This window comes from Cydia strobilella, chromosome Z (genome assembly GCF_947568885.1).
Source record: "Cydia strobilella chromosome Z, ilCydStro3.1, whole genome shotgun sequence".
Lineage (NCBI taxonomy): Eukaryota > Metazoa > Arthropoda > Insecta > Lepidoptera > Tortricidae > Cydia > Cydia strobilella.
Window position 1 is genome coordinate 1,336,328 of NC_086068.1, and position 17,631 is coordinate 1,353,958.

The 17,631-nt window shown below is 39.3% G+C and overlaps 1 protein-coding gene across 1 annotated transcript in view; it reads right to left on the reverse strand.

Annotated features, from left to right (window-relative positions):
• Positions 1 to 260: 260 nt before the first annotated feature.
• LOC134755052 (uncharacterized) overlaps positions 261 to 17,631 on the reverse strand; it is a 113,070-nt gene continuing 95,699 nt past the window's right edge. The window contains exons 24-31 of the mRNA XM_063691530.1: positions 16,085 to 16,196; positions 14,937 to 15,031; positions 11,603 to 11,769; positions 10,226 to 10,517; positions 8,913 to 9,074; positions 6,910 to 7,026; positions 3,613 to 3,825; positions 261 to 2,778 (exon numbers count right to left, since the gene is read on the reverse strand). Coding sequence (XP_063547600.1) covers positions 3,625 to 3,825; positions 6,910 to 7,026; positions 8,913 to 9,074; positions 10,226 to 10,517; positions 11,603 to 11,769; positions 14,937 to 15,031; positions 16,085 to 16,196 — 1,146 coding nt within the window. The 3' untranslated portion in view covers positions 261 to 2,778; positions 3,613 to 3,624. The remainder of the gene's footprint in view (positions 2,779 to 3,612; positions 3,826 to 6,909; positions 7,027 to 8,912; positions 9,075 to 10,225; positions 10,518 to 11,602; positions 11,770 to 14,936; positions 15,032 to 16,084; positions 16,197 to 17,631) is intronic.

The following is a 17,631-nucleotide window of genomic DNA, read 5'->3' on the forward strand; positions in this document are numbered from 1 at the left end:
TGTTGAGTATAATGCGGATGTTCCGCGGTTGCGGATGCGATTACCAATATTCGCAACATCCCTGGTTCATGTTTTTGCCGTTGTAGTTTTAAGTTCATGAACTCTATCTACAATGAACAAAAATATTCGTATGCACCCTTAATAAGTATACAGTATGAATTTTAATATTCGAGTAAGATGGGTTAATGGGCAAGACTGAAAAAAATCCTCAATTCAAGCCTCATCGCCAATCACAAGAAAAAAATACAAAAAGATTTTTGAGACCGCTGCCCTATAAAGGGTTGAACGTTTGATAAATATTTGCTGTTTATTTCATTTTTAGGGTTCCGTACCCAAAGGGTAAAAACGGGAGGCTGTATGAACCGTGATAGCTAGACAGTTGAAATTTTCACAGATGATATATTCCTGTTGCCGCTATAACAACAAATACTAAAAACAGAATAAAATAAATATTTAAGGGGGGCTTCCATACAGCAAACGTGATTTTTTTTACCATTTTTTGCGTAATGGTACGGAACCCTTCGTGCGCGAGTCCGACTCGCACTGGGCCGGATTTTTCTGTAACTAATAATACGCCAACTAATCGCCGACTACAAATGTGGCCGGATAACCGGCTTTCCCGACTAGTCGGCGACAACTAGGTACATCCCTAATAAACAGTTTACAGAAAATAAAAAACCGGCCAAGTGCGAGTCGGACTCGCGCACCGAGTATTCCGTATTTTTTAGTATTTGTTGTTATAGCGGCAACAGAAATACATCGTCTGTGAAAATTTCATCTGTCTCATGTCTTCATGTCTCACGGTTCATGAGATACAGCCTGGTGACAGACAGACGGACAGACAGACAGACAGCGGAGTCTTAGTAATAGGGTCCCGTTTTTACCCTTTGGGTACGGAACCCTAAAAAATGACCATTCTATTAAATGGCCGAATGCTATCTTAAATCTAATTTTTTTTATTCAGTCTTTGACCATATTTTGAGAAATATCTAAACCTAGTTATCCTAAAGTTGCAGTGTTTGCAATTACAACAACTTTTTTTAAATATTAATGGTGGTGGGTTTTTTAAACATTAACATTATACTGATTTAAACTAACACTATTTTCACTCATAATTTTAAAACTAACACCCTGTCTGCCTGTGACCACGAACGTAACGTCACGTTCGAAACGTCAGGCCATAAATAAACGTAAGTTTTTACGCGATTACGTCCCGTGTTAGTTTAAAAATTATTAACATTATCATCTAAATGAGTTTTAACTTAAAAAAAACGCATTAAAAGTACGTAAAAAAATAATTGTCAACGTAATTTTGGTCAGCTGACGACATATGTGCCATTTTCAACCAAAAGGGTACTTATTGTCGCTTGTCAGTAAGACGCTATTTCCATATAGCTTCAATTAGAAATCAACCTTATCGACAAGCGACAATGTGGTACCTTTTGGTTGAAAACGTCACATGTCGTCCCGCATGGCGGGATCGTCTAGCAACCGGGACTAAAGTCTATTCTTTAATTCTTTCTTTTCTTGATGTACTTGAGGGCGGTGTTGCCCGTAGCCAATGTCACGTAAAAGGGTAGGAACATAATAAATGCTCTTAGAGCACGACGCTGTTCGTAGGTTGTTGTAGTTGTCTCGTAAAACCGATAGCTGGATTTTACGAGAAGCACGTGGACTACCGGCCGTTGACTCCAAAATGGTGGTTGAACACGCTTTGAGATTAATTCTCCATTCACTGCACACTACCACATTAGATTACTGTATAATAAAGCTATCGATATTACACTTTAAACAATATTAATGAGCAAAAAACAAAGGAATTAATCACGAGGCTACTATCAAAATGGCGTTTGAACCGGAAGTCCTATTCTTTAATTGCGTAGACTAAAATGACAACCACAAATGTCAAACGTAGAAATAATGATACCAGCTTAAAACAAACACTGCTGATCTTTGATTTCGGTTTGTGAATAACCGATAAATATTAAATTAATTTTAGATTCAAAATAAACAAGAAATGAAATCTACTTGTTACATAATAGGAAATCCATACTTAATATTATAAATGCGAAAGTGTGTCTGTCTGTCTGTCTAACTGTAACCTCTTCACGCTTAAACAGCTGAACTGATTTAATTGAAATTTGGTAACGGGGTAGTTTAAGTCCCGGGGAAGGACATAGGATACTTTTTATTCCAGAACTCACCCCTTAAGAAGCCCTCACCTCACATTTTTACTTACACTTTTTCACCCTTTTTAATACCTCTCCTAGTGTCCCCTTGTAGCACGTCACGGATTACCCATTCATTGTGTTACAAACACTTCATCCACAAATATAAGTACCTCCCAATAGTTTATTTTCGGTTAGTACCGGTTTTAGCACATCACTATTTATAAGACGTACAAAACTATCAACACATGAAATGTTATTTTAGTCTAAGAATAGACTTTACAGTACATATGGTGCTACTTTCTCGCACTAGTGCGGAAAAGAGCACTTTTCGTGCATATGTCGAAAGTTTAAAGGGCCATATGTACTGTAAAACGTTGTACGATACACGTGCGAATAGGTAATTCGCAAATCGTGTCGATTTAAAACACTCCCTGCGGTCGTGTTTTAATTTATCGCCACTCGTTTCGAATTTCCTCTCTTCCGCACTTGTATCGTAAATAAATATTAAATGCGTGGCGTGGGACAGCGTCGGTTGAACGCTGTCGGCCCTTTGTGAGCAGGTGCGGTCTGACCCCGAGGCGATCGAGTGAACGCGCTGTGGTTGCGTCTGTAAGGTAATAATCAAAGATAGATATAACTCCGTAATAGATGGATACAGTAAGGAAAAAACGTGACTCGAAAATCAAGAAAATTTTATTCTCGATCAGATGGCGCCACTACCTTTTGCCTACACTCGTATAGAGGGCGTTGACGGTTTCGTTTGTTATTTAACAATTTTAACGCGTATCAGTGAAAGAACATGGTTCAAAATCGTATAAAAATAATTAATGCAAATTTAAAAAAAAATCATTTATCTATAATTTAAATACATTTTATCGTATTTTTATAAATCTTCATTTTTAGTTTTAAAGTTTGTCGATAGATGGCAGTGAATTTACTGTGGTTACAAAATTTACTATGACAGTAATTTAATATTAATTTAAATCACATTTAAAACCAGTGAAACCTGTATCGAAACGTCGGTAAATGAAGGTAACAGAATAAATTCGCGATAGACACGATTTAAATATGTGTTCAATGATTCACGGTTAGTTTCACTAGACTTATTTGTCCTTTATAAAGGCTTTTGGGATTGAAGAGGTTAGTTAGTTAGTTTTGCTGGGCATTTTCCGCAACTCGACATCCAATGCGCCTATTTTGCGTGAAACGAGGTAGCGCTACTCTAACCACCCCAGCTCCTCCACGAAGCCTAGCAAGGTCTTCAGGTTGCTAGTTGCCTCCTTTAGTGTGCATGGATTCCCTAGGTATTTGCTCCTATATACTTCTACCTGTTTACAGTCTAGGAGAATATGTATTGTTGTTTCTTCTTTCCTGCACGCTCTGCACATGGGGCTGTCAGTTTTATCCATATTATGTAGGTTGAAGAGGTTAGACAACTCACCTATTATTACTATTACTCGGGGTCGGGTTGCGCGCTCTGCTCGCCGGCGGTGCGCGACTCGAGCCGCTCGAGCATCTCCTCGAGCGCGTGCGTCGTGAACGACGAGAGGAACTCGAGCGTGTGCAGATCGACGTTCTTGTGCCGTTTGGTCTCGAGCAGGCGGAGCGCGTGCTCGGGGCACACGGCCGACTTGCGGCCCGTGAGCCCGGTCACCTGTCAAATAACTTACGTTTATAGAACTTTATTTTCTCAAACAAATTATACATTTCACTTCAGAGACGAATTATACATCTAACTTTGACGACCGGTCTGGCCTAGTGGGTAGTGACCCTGCCTATGAAGCCGATGGTCCTGGGTTCGAATCCCGGCATTTATTTGTGCGTTGAGCACAGATATTTGTTCCTGAGTCATGGATGTTTTCTATGTATTTAAGTATTTGTATATTATATATATCATTGTCTGATTACCCACAACACAAGCCTTATTGAGCTTACCGTGAGACTTAGTCAATTTGTGTAAGAATGTCCCTATAATATATTTATTTTAGAGAAACTTAACTACAGCAGAACTGAATATATATAAATAATCTGTAAGTATAGCGAGTGCATGCGTACTCGCTTACAAAGCTCTTAACTAAAATTTAAAAATAAATAAATACTAAAACTTATGTTTTGTAACTACCAACTTAACTAAATATCCGTAACATTTAAAAACCAAAATGCTATTTTTTTTAACTCTTTAAGCACACAACGCGAAATAAACTTTATTTTTACTACTAATCCAAAAACAAGTTATTACCTACCTATATATTTAACTAAACTCAGTTCGAAAAAAACACAACGAACCAGTAAATTGTTACCACAAAGATATACCAGTTATTCTATATTGTATTTTAAAGATGTGTATTAAAGTCTACAAAAACTTGATAATTAGCTCCATGCATGAATTTTTCTTCGGACATTTGAAGCTACCTAACGAACGTAACCTATCCACCTATTGATTTATGACGTCCGTGAAAACACTAACCTACTTACCTACCTACACTTTTAGGTAGCTTTTGTTTGTTAGATAGCTTCAGATCAGGGATGTTGCGAATATTCGCATCCGCATCCGCAACCGCGGAACTTCCGCATTATTTTCAACATCCGCATCCGCATAAAATCGATGCGGAGCTTAATGCGGATGCGGATGTGGAACAGGTAGGTACAGGAACGTCTTAGCGGCGGCGTAAGTGCTAGGCAATTTCGTCATTAGCCAATAGGAATCTCAACTATAAAACTCCCGTGAGACTCAAACATATTAGATTATTTTAAGCCGTGTCACTCACGTATTATTAAGTCGAATAGCTCGACATGTTTCGGTCCAATTTACGAGGACCGTCTTCACGGAGACACGACACGTCTTCACTGGTCGAGGGCGCGGCGTAGAGATGGGTAGCTCAGGGGATATAGATATAAAGGATATATATCTTTCTCTTTTCATGAATCACTCTTCTTGTCTTTACGAATCCGAATATATCAGTATATCCCAATATATCCGTACACTCGCACCGTCGCACCCGCGGCAAGGATTTACTAAAGTGAATAGATAGATAAGATAAGCGATGTCTATTGTCTCTTTGTCTCGGCCGCGCGTCGACGCCGCGCCGTCGATCAACCGAAGTACAATGCAATGATGTGATGAGTCAAATTGAGTTCTATTGCTTAAAGTTTTAAAGCTTAGTTGTTTGGACCTAGCATGATTATTTTCGTTGTTATTATACACTAGCTGCGTTTTGTTCCTACAAAGTTAGAATTAAACTATGCATATGCAAACTAATTTAGGTCATATTTTGGTAAGTTTAAGGATTTACACAAAACGTATTTGCGATTTCCAAAATTTTGCAAATCGTTCGCTTCGCTTTGACCTCGTTCGTTTCGACGGGACTTGAGTGTATTCCTTTAGGTATTTAATAAAATGTAAACAAACCGCAATAAGGTATTTTATTACGCAAAAATATTAAAATTCAATAACGTCAATATATTCATTTTTAAATGCAAGGTCAAGGTTATAGATAGAGCAATTCACGACGCGCAGATTTGTCAAACCTAAAGTAATAGCATGAGCATGACAATACGAACCAAAGCAAGCGCCTTCGTGAATGAATCGATCTATATCCATCATGATACAATCATCCAAGACATCCAATATATAGGTACAAAATGAAAGAAACAATCTCGCCACGGTATAATAACTACTCTAGTGTCCTCTCTCTCACTCATAACAGTCATAACATGACGTAAAGTGAGCAAGTGCCGATACAGTTGCGAGCGGGAGCAGTGACGCATACGGATATAAAGATATAAAAGAGTGATATATATCCCAGTGAGAGAAAGATATATATCACTCTTTTCTTTTTACTGACACATTTCGCCCATCTCTAGCGCGGCGTGTACTGCGGGCCAAAGCCCCGACTCGCCCGGCCCGCCCACACACATGTCGAGCTATTCGACTTAATAATACGTGAGTGACCCGGTTTAAAATAATCCAATAGGAATCTCGTTTCGTTTTTGTGATTTGTCGATCAAGCACTTTAGCCTATGACGGACTACTAAAAGTTTCGTTTTTTTTTTAAATAAAAAATACTAAAGAGTAATATTTGACGTTTTTTATGTGCCTAATCTCGACATCCTTTTCCAGCCTTTAAAAATCCGCATCCGCATCCGCAGATGTCAAAAAATCGGCATCCGCAACATCCCTGCTTCAGATGCCCGAAGGGCAAACCGCCCGTTGTCAAGTTTTAAGTTTTTTTTTAAAGCCATGGTCACCCTAACGAGACCCCAACATTTGACGTTGACACTATTAAGCGCCCTAACACATTTCCTTCGGCAATCTGCAAATCGCTTCGCGTTTATAAAATGACGGCGTCGTTTGTAAACTGCGGGTTATTACAAAACGCCTTTGACATCAATAATCCATACTTAATATTATAAATGCGAAAGTCTGTCTGTCTGTCTTTCTGTCTGTGTGTTACCTCTTCAGGCTTAAACCACTGAACCGATTTAGATGAAATTTGGCATAGAGATAAGTTGAGTACCTGAGAAGGTCATAGGATAGTTTTTATCCCGAAAATCATCCCTTAAGAAAGTAAAAAGCGGGGTTGAATTGAGATAATTAATGAAGTGCCTCAAATTGAATGATTGCTATGAGAATTTTTCCAGGCGCTATACTTACTTTAGCTGCTGTTACTAAGTCCGCGCAGACGAAGTCGCGGACAAAAGCTAGTATCAATAAATAAAGATAGAATGAATGTCTGACCTTGGAGAGGAAGAGGGTGGAGCGGCAATACTCGCACTCGTCTTGGTCGCGAGTGTTCCACGCGCGGAAATACGACGTGTTGAGCGGCGCCGACGACGACTGGGGACGCTCTTGCACCTGCAAAATTAAACATATTAGCAAAGATAAATATAACTCCGTAATAGATGGATACAGTCTAAGGAAAAAACGTGCCTCGAAAATCAAGATAATTTCTATTCTCGTTCAGAGGGCGCTACTAGCTTTGGCCTACTGTCGTATAGATGGCGTTGACGGTTTCGTTTGTTATTTAACAATTTTAACGCATATCAGTAAAAGAACATGGGTCAAAATCATAAAAATAATTAATGCAAATAAAAAAAAACATTTATCCATATTTAAATACATTTTATCGTATTTTTATAAATCTTCATTTTTAGTTTTAAAGTGTGTCGACAGATGGCAGTGAATTTACTGTGGTTACAAAATACTATGACAGTACCGCTCTAGTATAAGTTACTCTATGATATTAGTAACGGGTCACTCACGTATTTACCCCGACCCCGTTACTACCCGTACTAATGTTTAATATGTCCGTGTCTCACGGAAGTTTTGTCACCTGCAAAATTGTCAAAAATTACCCTCTACCAGCCCACGGTCCTAATACTATACCCCATTTTTTAGGGTTCCGTAGCCAAATGGCAAAACACGGAACCCTTATGGATTCGTCATGTCTATCTGTCTGTCTATCCGTCCGTATGTCACAGCCAATTTGGGGCTTCCCATACTTAGAACTGAAACTCAAAAAAAATTTTTTCACCAAACCCATACGTGTGGGGTATCTATGGATAGGTCTTCAAATTTCAAACTTCAAACCTTTTTCGAATATCATTATTTTGAAATAAAACTATGAAAACGGATTATATCGCGTATATTGAATTTATAATTCATCCCAATGATTATAAATTCAATATACGCGATATAATCCGTTTTCATAGTTTTATTTCATGAGTAACTATCGCGGTAACCGAAGACAATATCATTATTTTTCTAAACTGAATAGTTTGCGCGAGAGACACTTGCAAAGTGGTAAAATGTGTCCCCCCCCCCCCCCCCGTAACTTCTAAAATAAGAGAATAATAAAACTGGAAAAAATATATGATGTACATTTTATCATACAATCTTCCACCGAAAATTGGTTTGAACGAGATCTAGTAAGTAGTTTTTTTTTTAATACGTCATAAATCGTAAACCGCAATTTTATTTACTTAGTACGTAGCTTATCATATCAACAGCAATGGATTTTAGCAATATAGTATCCCATATTTAGTGCAAAGTTCATTGTTTTCGAAATATTTGGCATCATAGTTGAACAATTTTAGGCCAAAAAACTGGATTTCTGGCCATAACTTTTGTGTTAATTAGTTTAAAATTAAAACCTTAGACAAATTTTTAGAGACGTCTAAGACGAACCCAAATATGTAGATTTCGTATAAGTACGATCTTTCACAGCAATCGAGATACGAAAAAAGTGTTTTTTTAGACAATGTTTAAAACAATCATAAATAAATAAGTATTCATTTTTTTCACAATCCGGTAGACAAAAATGGAGATAAAAGATTCAAGAACCGATAGCCGCTTGTCTTATAATTCTATATGTAGTGCAAAAGTAGGAGATACGATTCAAAACTTGTCAAAAATCGATGAAAACCTCAGGTAGCCCCTTAAAAGAACAGTGATAATAACAACCAATTAGGTCCCATAACATCGACCCACGGTTCGCGCCAAACTTTGCAGCGATGGCGATGATTATTGCTTCAGCTCGGCGTTGAGGAGCGTATTAGCCAGCACGGAGTACACTTGGTAGAGGGCCGAGAAGCCGTGAGGGGCTGTAGGGGGCCGAGGAGCAGTGAGGGGCTGTAGGGGGCCGAGGAGCAGTGAGGAGCTGTAGGGGGCCGAGGAGCAGTGAGGGGCTGTAGGGGGCCGAGGAGACGTGAGGGGCTGTAGGGGGAACATGGCCGTGTTACCTTGAGCCCCTTCTGCTCGAGGGCGCGCCGGTGCTCCAGCTCGGCGTTGAGGAGCGTGGCCAGCACGGAGCACACCTGGTAGGGGGCCGAGGGGTCGGCGCTGCCGTTGAGGAGGAGCTGCTCCAGGGAGAACATGGTCGGTTCGCAGCTGTTACGCAGCTCCTGTTGGCATTATTTATTTTATTTATTTGGAGATCCAACAGCTGTGACATTAACATAAAAATTATAGTTGATACAGGAAGCCAATTATAGGAACTCACAGGTAGTGACATGATAGTAAACTAATATCAACAGCTGTTAACATGTCTATAGTTTTTATGAATATGATACAAAAAGCCAATTACAGGTTCTCACCAGTAGCTACATATTTACAAAAACAATGGGGTTGGACGGTCGAAATAATTAGCAGATGGCGCCAGCATAGCTTGCCCTGTCACACCCTAGAATTGTGTCAAATTTTTGTTTTTTAAATGCCCGATGCCAGCCCTTTAATCCAAATCTCATAAAAAACGGGGCAAGCTATGATGGCGCCATCTCTGCAAACCTTTGACAGTTGCTAACCCCATTGGTGGTTAGCACTATTGCACGATACCTAAATTTTAACGCCAAAGCTTTAGTAAACTTATAATTCGAAATTAACTAAAGAAGATACACGAAGAAAAAATACAGCACAATGAAATTTCAATAAGGCATGCTCACCTAAAGACCTCCTCCGTTATATGAGTTTTATTTGTCGTTTTAGGATTCCGTACGTAAAAAGTAACTTTACTTTTTAGTGGCATTAACGTGAGGCACTTCATTCGGTTCTTGTCTGTTTGTCTGATTTAATATCTTGTCTTTTATTAATTATATAACAATTCAAGTCTTGGAGACCCTTTACATCTCTGGATAATTTGATGATCTTTTTTATTATTATATACATTTTATCTCTGACACCTAGAGACTTTTACATCTCTAAACAATGTTAGTACTTCTGTTGTTTGTATATTTTTTTATTAGCTTTTTTTGTATAATTTAACATTTATATTTATGTAATTGTTTTTTTTTTGTAATATTGGGTTAATTTTATTGTTTGTAAAAATTGACATGTAAAAGTGCCCCTGTGGCCTATTTGCTGAATAAATGTTTGATGTTTGTTTGAAAAAGTAAAAGACGGAACCCTTACCCTTAGGATCACTTTATTGTCCGTCAGAACTATGAAATTTGGCCAGGAATATCGCCACTGCAGCAGTCTTGACAGCTTCCAGTTCCCTAACGTTGGGACCATTGGTGCTTAATAGTACCTAAATTAGCAACGAATAAAAAAGACTCACCTGGAATAGTTTGTACACATCCGCCAGCCAAGCGTTTGAAGCAAAGTAGACGCTCTCCGATATCCCAAATCCGGTTGTTATCGAGCACGAATGGGCCTCAGGGAACACCAGGACATATTCCCCGGGCCGCTGCAGCAGCCTTGACAGCTTCACTCCGTGCTCGCTGAGGATGTTGGGTGGGACCATGGTGATCTCGGAGGCGAGCCAGATGGATTTGTTTTGGCAGTAGGCGGGGCAAAGGGTTTCGACTGCTCGTCTGAAATTTGTGCTTTCGTCGCGAGGGATGCCGTACCTGGAATAAGGCCATTAATATTGAATTATTGGCCTTTTTGAGTGCCATATCGACCTGTAGTGATCTATTGTGGCGGCCCTTTTACTATAGTCGTTTTTTTTGGGGTAGAAAGAAGGTAAGCGATTTTGACGTGACTTTTGATTAAAAAACCGGCTAAGTGCGAATCGGGACGCCCACCGAGGGTTCCGTACTTTTTAGTATTTGTTGTTACAGCGGCAACAGAAATACATCATCTGTGAAAATTTCGACTGTCTAGCTATCACGGTTCATGAGATACAGCCTGGTGACAGACAGACAGCGAAATCTTAGTAATAGGGTCCCGTTTTTACCCTTTGGTTACGGAACCCTAAAAACACTTTTAAAAAATAAGTTACTGCAAATATATAACAATTATAAACCGTATACAATCAATTATTTACTTACATTCTTTTGCTTTCATATAGTAATATTGATTTTTACCCTTTGGTAAAAATTGGACCCTATTACTAAGACTCCACTGTCCGTCTGTCTGTCACCAGGCCGTATCTCATGAACCGTGATAGCTAGACAGTTTAACAGATGATGTATTTCTGTTGCCGCTATAACAACAAATACTAAAAAGTGCGGAACCCTCGGTGGACGAGTCCGACTCGCACTTGTCCGGTTTTTTCTAAATGCTAAAAAACGAACTAACGCACGTTGTACCTAGGAATTACCATATTGTTTTGGGCTGTAATGTAATGTGTTTGTTGAACTCTCTAACTCGGTGGCACGTCTATAACTACTTGTATACAGGGTGACAGGGTGAAAAACAGGAACCTATTACTAAGACTCCGCTGTCCGTCTGTCTGTCACCAGGCTGTATCTCATGAACCGTGATAGCTAGACAGTTGAAATTTTCACAGACGATGTATTTCTGTTGCCGCTATAACAACAAATACTAAAACCAGAATAATATAAATATTTAAATGGGGCTCCCATACAACAAACGTGATTTTTTTGCTGTTTTTTTCCCGTAATGGTACGGAACCCTTCGTGCGCGAGTCCGACTCGCACTTGGCCGGTTATTGATGTATGGCGTGTCCGCCCTGCGGTAGTGCCCTCACCATATCTTCTCGGCGCCGCTGTGCATGTACTCGGTCCAGGGCAGGCCGTGGGGGTCGCGGTGCCAGCACGACGTGCTGAACAACATGTTGAGGTGGAGGGTGGGCACGGTCACTCCCAGCACTGGGCCGAGGTAGCGGAGCACGTTGTTCAGGTTCCGCGCTAGCACCTGCGGAACGGAGGTAGGAAGTTCGAATGCTGACTTACAATAGTAGATTGTAGATTGTAATAATAAATAATAAATAAATAAATTCTTTATTTGGCAGGCAAGAAACCTAATTTTTACAATCTAATATAAAGGTGTACAAATGCCAATTTTTCGGAACTTATGTACGAAATATCATTTGATATTTATACCAGTCGCTTTTCGGTGAAGGAAAACATCGTGAGGAAACCGGACTAATCCTAACAAGGCCTAGTTTCCCCCTCTGGGTTGGAAGGTCAGATGGCAATCGCTTTCGTAAAAACTAGCGGACCCCAGGCTCCCATGAGCCGTGGCAAAATGCCGGGATAACGCGATGAAGATGATGATATAAAGGTGTAAAAATAAACAAAAAAATACAGTACAAAATACTAAAACTTACAACCTAAAACAATGAAATAAAACATTTACAAACTTATGCACTAAAGATGGCCGTTCTCGGACCGGTGCAGTTTTCGCCAATGTTTGTTAGATTCGTCACTGTAGTCTTTATATAAATACTAGCTTTTGCCGGCGACTTCGTCTGCGTGGACTTAGTAACCCCAGCTAGAATAGCGCCTGGAGAAAATCTTATAGCAATTATTCAATTTGAGCATATTATGCACACAAATTAGCAGACACTTCATTAATTATCTCAATTCCACCCCGCTTTTTACTTTCTTAAGGGATGATTTTCGGGATAAAAACTATCCTATGTCCTTCTCAGGGACTCAACCTATCTCTATGCCAAATTTCATCTCAATCGATTCAGCGGTTTAAGCGTGAAGAGGGAACAGACAGACAGACAGACAGACTTTCGCATTTATAATATTAGTATGGATAAATGTAATTTCAATGTTAGCATGTAAGGTTTATCTGTTAGTGCTAATATTACATATTAAATAAATGAAATGAAATGAATTGTATGACTAGGGAATAAAACTATCCATTTTAGGCGAGGTGCGCATATACGAGTAGCTACCCGGGCCGGAACGGCGAAAATGGGTTTTATTACCGAGTTATACACTACTTTTCACTTTGAATAAAGAAAAACAACAGGTAGGTACTTATTTTATATTTTATGAGATATTAAAAGTACAAATGTGCTGCCATTGATTCTTATTGCGATTCCTATAAGAGGAAAGAGAAAATAGTGCCATGCTTTGTCCTTATCACCGACCAGGTGGCATCATAGGTAGGAGGCGATGGCGAAATACTGAAATTTATAAAAGTGAAAGAGCCTATGCTGCCCAAATTTTATATGAATATTCTTTCTCATATCCCCGGACGCTCGGTAGCGCGTCTATAACTACTTGTATTTATTTAATACTATGTCTATGAACCTAACGGACCGATCCTACCTATCTATTGGTTTAAGAGGCCGGTGTCGATTTTAGTCGCAAAAATGTAAAATTGATAGATTTAGTCCGTGAAATTTTACACCTTTTGTTACCTAATGCAAATAAAAAGTACTGGTTTCTATTAGCACGTCTTGTTAACTTACCTTTTATTAGATAATTTTTTTGAAAACAGACTTACTAAATTAGTAATGTTTGTTTTTCTGATGGACGTTTAGGTAAACGCGCGTAAAGCACTGATTTTGTCGCTCTTATTTGTAAATTTCGTAAAGTTTGGACTGCTAAACATGGTAATTTTGTATTACACATATCCTGTACTTGACGTTTATCAGACTACATTTTTATTATTATGACTTTGAAGTAGTGTAAATGAAAGTTAGACGAAATCAATTTTCTCCAGAAATTACTTCAAAACAAGTGACAATTTCTCTGAAAATCGACTTAATTTCAACGTAATTTTGATATTTAAACAATCTACAACATTTGCTGAAACTATTCTTATACATCAATTTCTATAATTTACCACCATAAATTTTTGATGAATTTTTAAAAACTGCCCTTTCTTTTCATATATTACCGGTGACGCACGCTCGCGACCTCATAATTAAAAGGCAGGATGAGAAGACGTGCTAATAGAAACCAATACTTGTTATTTAGATATTACGTAACAAAACGTGTATAATTTCAACGACTAAATCTATCAATATTACATTTTTGCTCCAAAATAGACTACGGCCTCTTAATGTGACTATAGTCAAAACATTACAACATTTATGGAAAGCAGCGCATTGGCCCGAGTGGCGGTGCCTCAATCACGATCGAGGCACCGATTTCGAGACTGAACGCCGCAGTGAGCTCGACAGGAAACGAGATGAGCTTAAGGCTCGCCCGCCAATCTCGATTCCCTACAACCATAGAGTAACTTATACTAGAGCGGTACTGTCATAGTAAATTTTGTAACCCCAGTAAATTCACTGCCATCTGTCGACACTTTAAAACTAAAAATAAATATTTATAAAAATACGATAAAATGTATTTAAGTAGTAGTAAGTAGTAGTAAACTCTTTATTGTACAAATATACATATTAAAAATTACATGGTACAAATAATAAAATGTACAAAGGCGAACTTATCCCTTTGAGGGATCTCTTCCAGTTAACCTTTGAGTAGATGAGAGGAGAAAGTGAAAAGAGGGTGACAAATGTAGCAAAATGTACAACAAGGTACCAGAAAGATAAAGGATATAAATACATACAAAATTAATAAGATAAACATATAGTATATTACACAAAAAGGAATCAGGAAAATACACTAAAAATTGGAAAGAAGTAGAAAAATATAAAGCAACATACAATACAAATATAGGCATTTAAATATGGATAAATGATTTTTTTTTTATTTGCATTAATTATTTTTATGATTTTGACCCATTTTCTTTCACTGATATGCGTTAAAATTGTTAAATAACAAACGAAACCGTCAACGTCATACGACAGTAGGCCAAAGCTAGTAGCGCCCTCTGAACGAGAATCAAATTTTCTTGATTTTCGAGGCACGTTTTTTCCTTAGACTGTATCCATCTATTACGGAGTTATATCTATCTTTGCCTACAACTATGTAGGCGGTGCGCTGACGTGCCCAAAATGCGCTCGAGTATTAAGCAAGAAGATAGGGTACTTGAGCCACCTAAGGGCGCACTAGAGAGCGGATCAGCTACAAGCTAATAACACGAATGAAATATTGCCTACTCGCTGTGGCCGAAATCGGTCAGGAAGTGGCAGCAGTAACATAACCAACCTTGAGATTCCAGGGATGGTCGCCGTACTCGACCTGCGGGTCCTTCGGGAAGCCATAACCCTCCTCTCCTGTGTCTATGGACGCCGTGTTGGCCACTGAACAAACAAACATTTACATATAGTTTGACAGGACTGTCTGGGGGCCTACCGCGAAAATCGAAATTCGCAAATTGCGGGGATCTTTCTCTTTTACTCTCATTAAGACGTAATTAGAGTGACAGAGAAAAATGCCCGCAATTGACGAATTTCGATTTTCGCGGTTATAGCCCTGATTTCAAACATGGGGTTGTTTGACATAATTATTGAAAGTCGTAATGTAATGATTATCATATTATCATTAGTCATCATTTTGAAACCGTTAACTTTTCAGGATTTTCCTCGGGTTATCCTATAAGGTTAGGTTAGGTTTGTTTTATGGCAATCCTGAAAAGTTACGTGTTTTTGAGAAAAACCAAATTATGACTAAAGAAAATGTGGACAAAGCAATACATTATGACTTAAAACTATATGGGAAACAACCTTTGTCTTACACATGGTTCCGTACTTTTTAGTATTTGTTGTTATATCGGCAACAGAAATACATCATCTGTGAAAGTTTCAACTGACTAGCTATCACGGTTCATGAGATACAGCCTGGTGACAGACAGACAGACGGATAGACGGACAGCCAAGTCTTAGTAATAGGGTCCCGTTTTTACCCTTTTGGTACGGAACCCTAAAAAAGTGACCAAGTCAAGTGGTCAGGACATTAGCCGCGTAAGCTGAAGACCCGGGTTCGATTCCCGCCTCGGCCACCGGTGGACTTGGTTATTTTTAGGGTTCCGTACCCAAAGGGTAAAAACGGGACCCTATTCCTAAGACTCCGCTATCCGTCTGTCTGTCTGTCTGTCACCAGGCTGTATCTCATGAACCGTGATAGCTAGACAGTTGAAATTTTCACAGATGATATATTTCTGTTGCCGCTATAACAACAAATACTAAAAGTCTGACTCGCACTTGGCCGGTTTTTTTTTCTTTAATGTATGATCTCTTACAGTTTATAATCTTTTGGTGGTTAAATTTATTGAATAGGTGTAAAATAATTTATTTTAAATACAGTCAAATACAGTTATATCCCTGAGAGGCCAGCTTTAAAGCTAAAGACTATACCGATGTGCTCGGTGCCCAGCAGCACGGCGCGCCAGTACGCCTTCTCGACGTCGACGGCGCCCGGGGGCTGCTTTGACGGCTCGAAGTGGGCGTCCATGAGGGACGTCGCGATCTGAAATAACAACACAATCATTATCATACCCGACGTCATATCATATGACGACCGGTCTGGCCTAGTGGGTAGTTACCCTGCCTGTGAAGCCGATGGTCCTGGGTTCGAATCCCGGTAAGGGCATTTATTTGTGTGATGAGCACATATATTTGTTCCCGAGTCATGGGTGTTTTCTATGTATTTAAGTATTTATATATTATTTATTCATGTATATATCGTTGTCTGAGTACCCATAACACAAGCCTCCTTGGGCTTACCGTGGGACTTGGTCAATCTGTGTAAGAGAATGTCCTATAATATTTATTTATTATTTATTTATTATTATACCCTCGCCATCAGATTTATAGTAACGGACAAGGCCAAGGCCAAAAATATCTGAACAAAATCTATTATAGTCTACATATTAAACATCACTCACGTATTTTAAGTCGAAAACGAAGGAGCGTCATCAGGAGCTTGCGTCGACGGTGACGGACCGCTCTCGCTACGCTCCTGATGACGCTCCTCGGTACGGAGTGAAACATGAGCGTTTTCGACTTAAAATACGCGAGTGACCCGTTATTAATATGTTTAACATGTCTGTGTCTCACGGAATCTTTGTTATTAAAATTATAGTCTGCATCATAATTTTAAAACTAACACTGGACTTAATCGCGTAAAAACTTTCGTTTATTTTTATTTTTTTATACGTCGGTGGCAATCAAGCATACGGCCCGCCTGATGGTAAGCAGTTACCGTAGCCTATGTACGCCTGCAACACCGGAGATATTACATGCGCGTTGCCGACCCTAACACTCCTCTCCCTCGAGCTCTGGCAACCTTACTCACCGGCAGGAACACAACACTATGAGTAGGGTCTAGTGTTATTTGGCTGCGGTTTTCTGTAAGGTGGAGGTACCTCCCCAGTTGGGCTCTGCTCTAGATCTGGAATGACATCCGCTGTCCTGTGCCCTACCACACAAAGCGAGATGTCATTCACAGTGCCCATACCTCTCTTTTGGACGTAGTTTAAGGACATATCCGGGTCCGGACGCAGTTTAAGGACATACCCGGGTCCATTTAAGGACATATCCGGGACACGTTTCTTTATGGCCTGACGTTTCGAACGTGACGTGTCGAAACGTCAGGCCATAAAGAAACGTAAGTTTTTACACGATTACGTCCCGTGTTAGTTTAAAATTTATGAGTGAAAATAGTGTTAGTTTAAATCAATATTTGTGCCATTCTTAACCAAAAGGGTACTTATTGTCGCTTGTCAGTAAGGCGCTATTTCCATATAGCTTCAATTAGAAATCAACCTTATCGACAAGCGACAATGCAATCGGTGGGTGGGTCGGCGGGTGGTTTGGTTGAAAACGTCACATATAGTGTGCATGTTCTCAAACTAATCTGTTAAACAAAAGCCATTGTTCCTTTTGTGCGAGCGGTCGGCCAT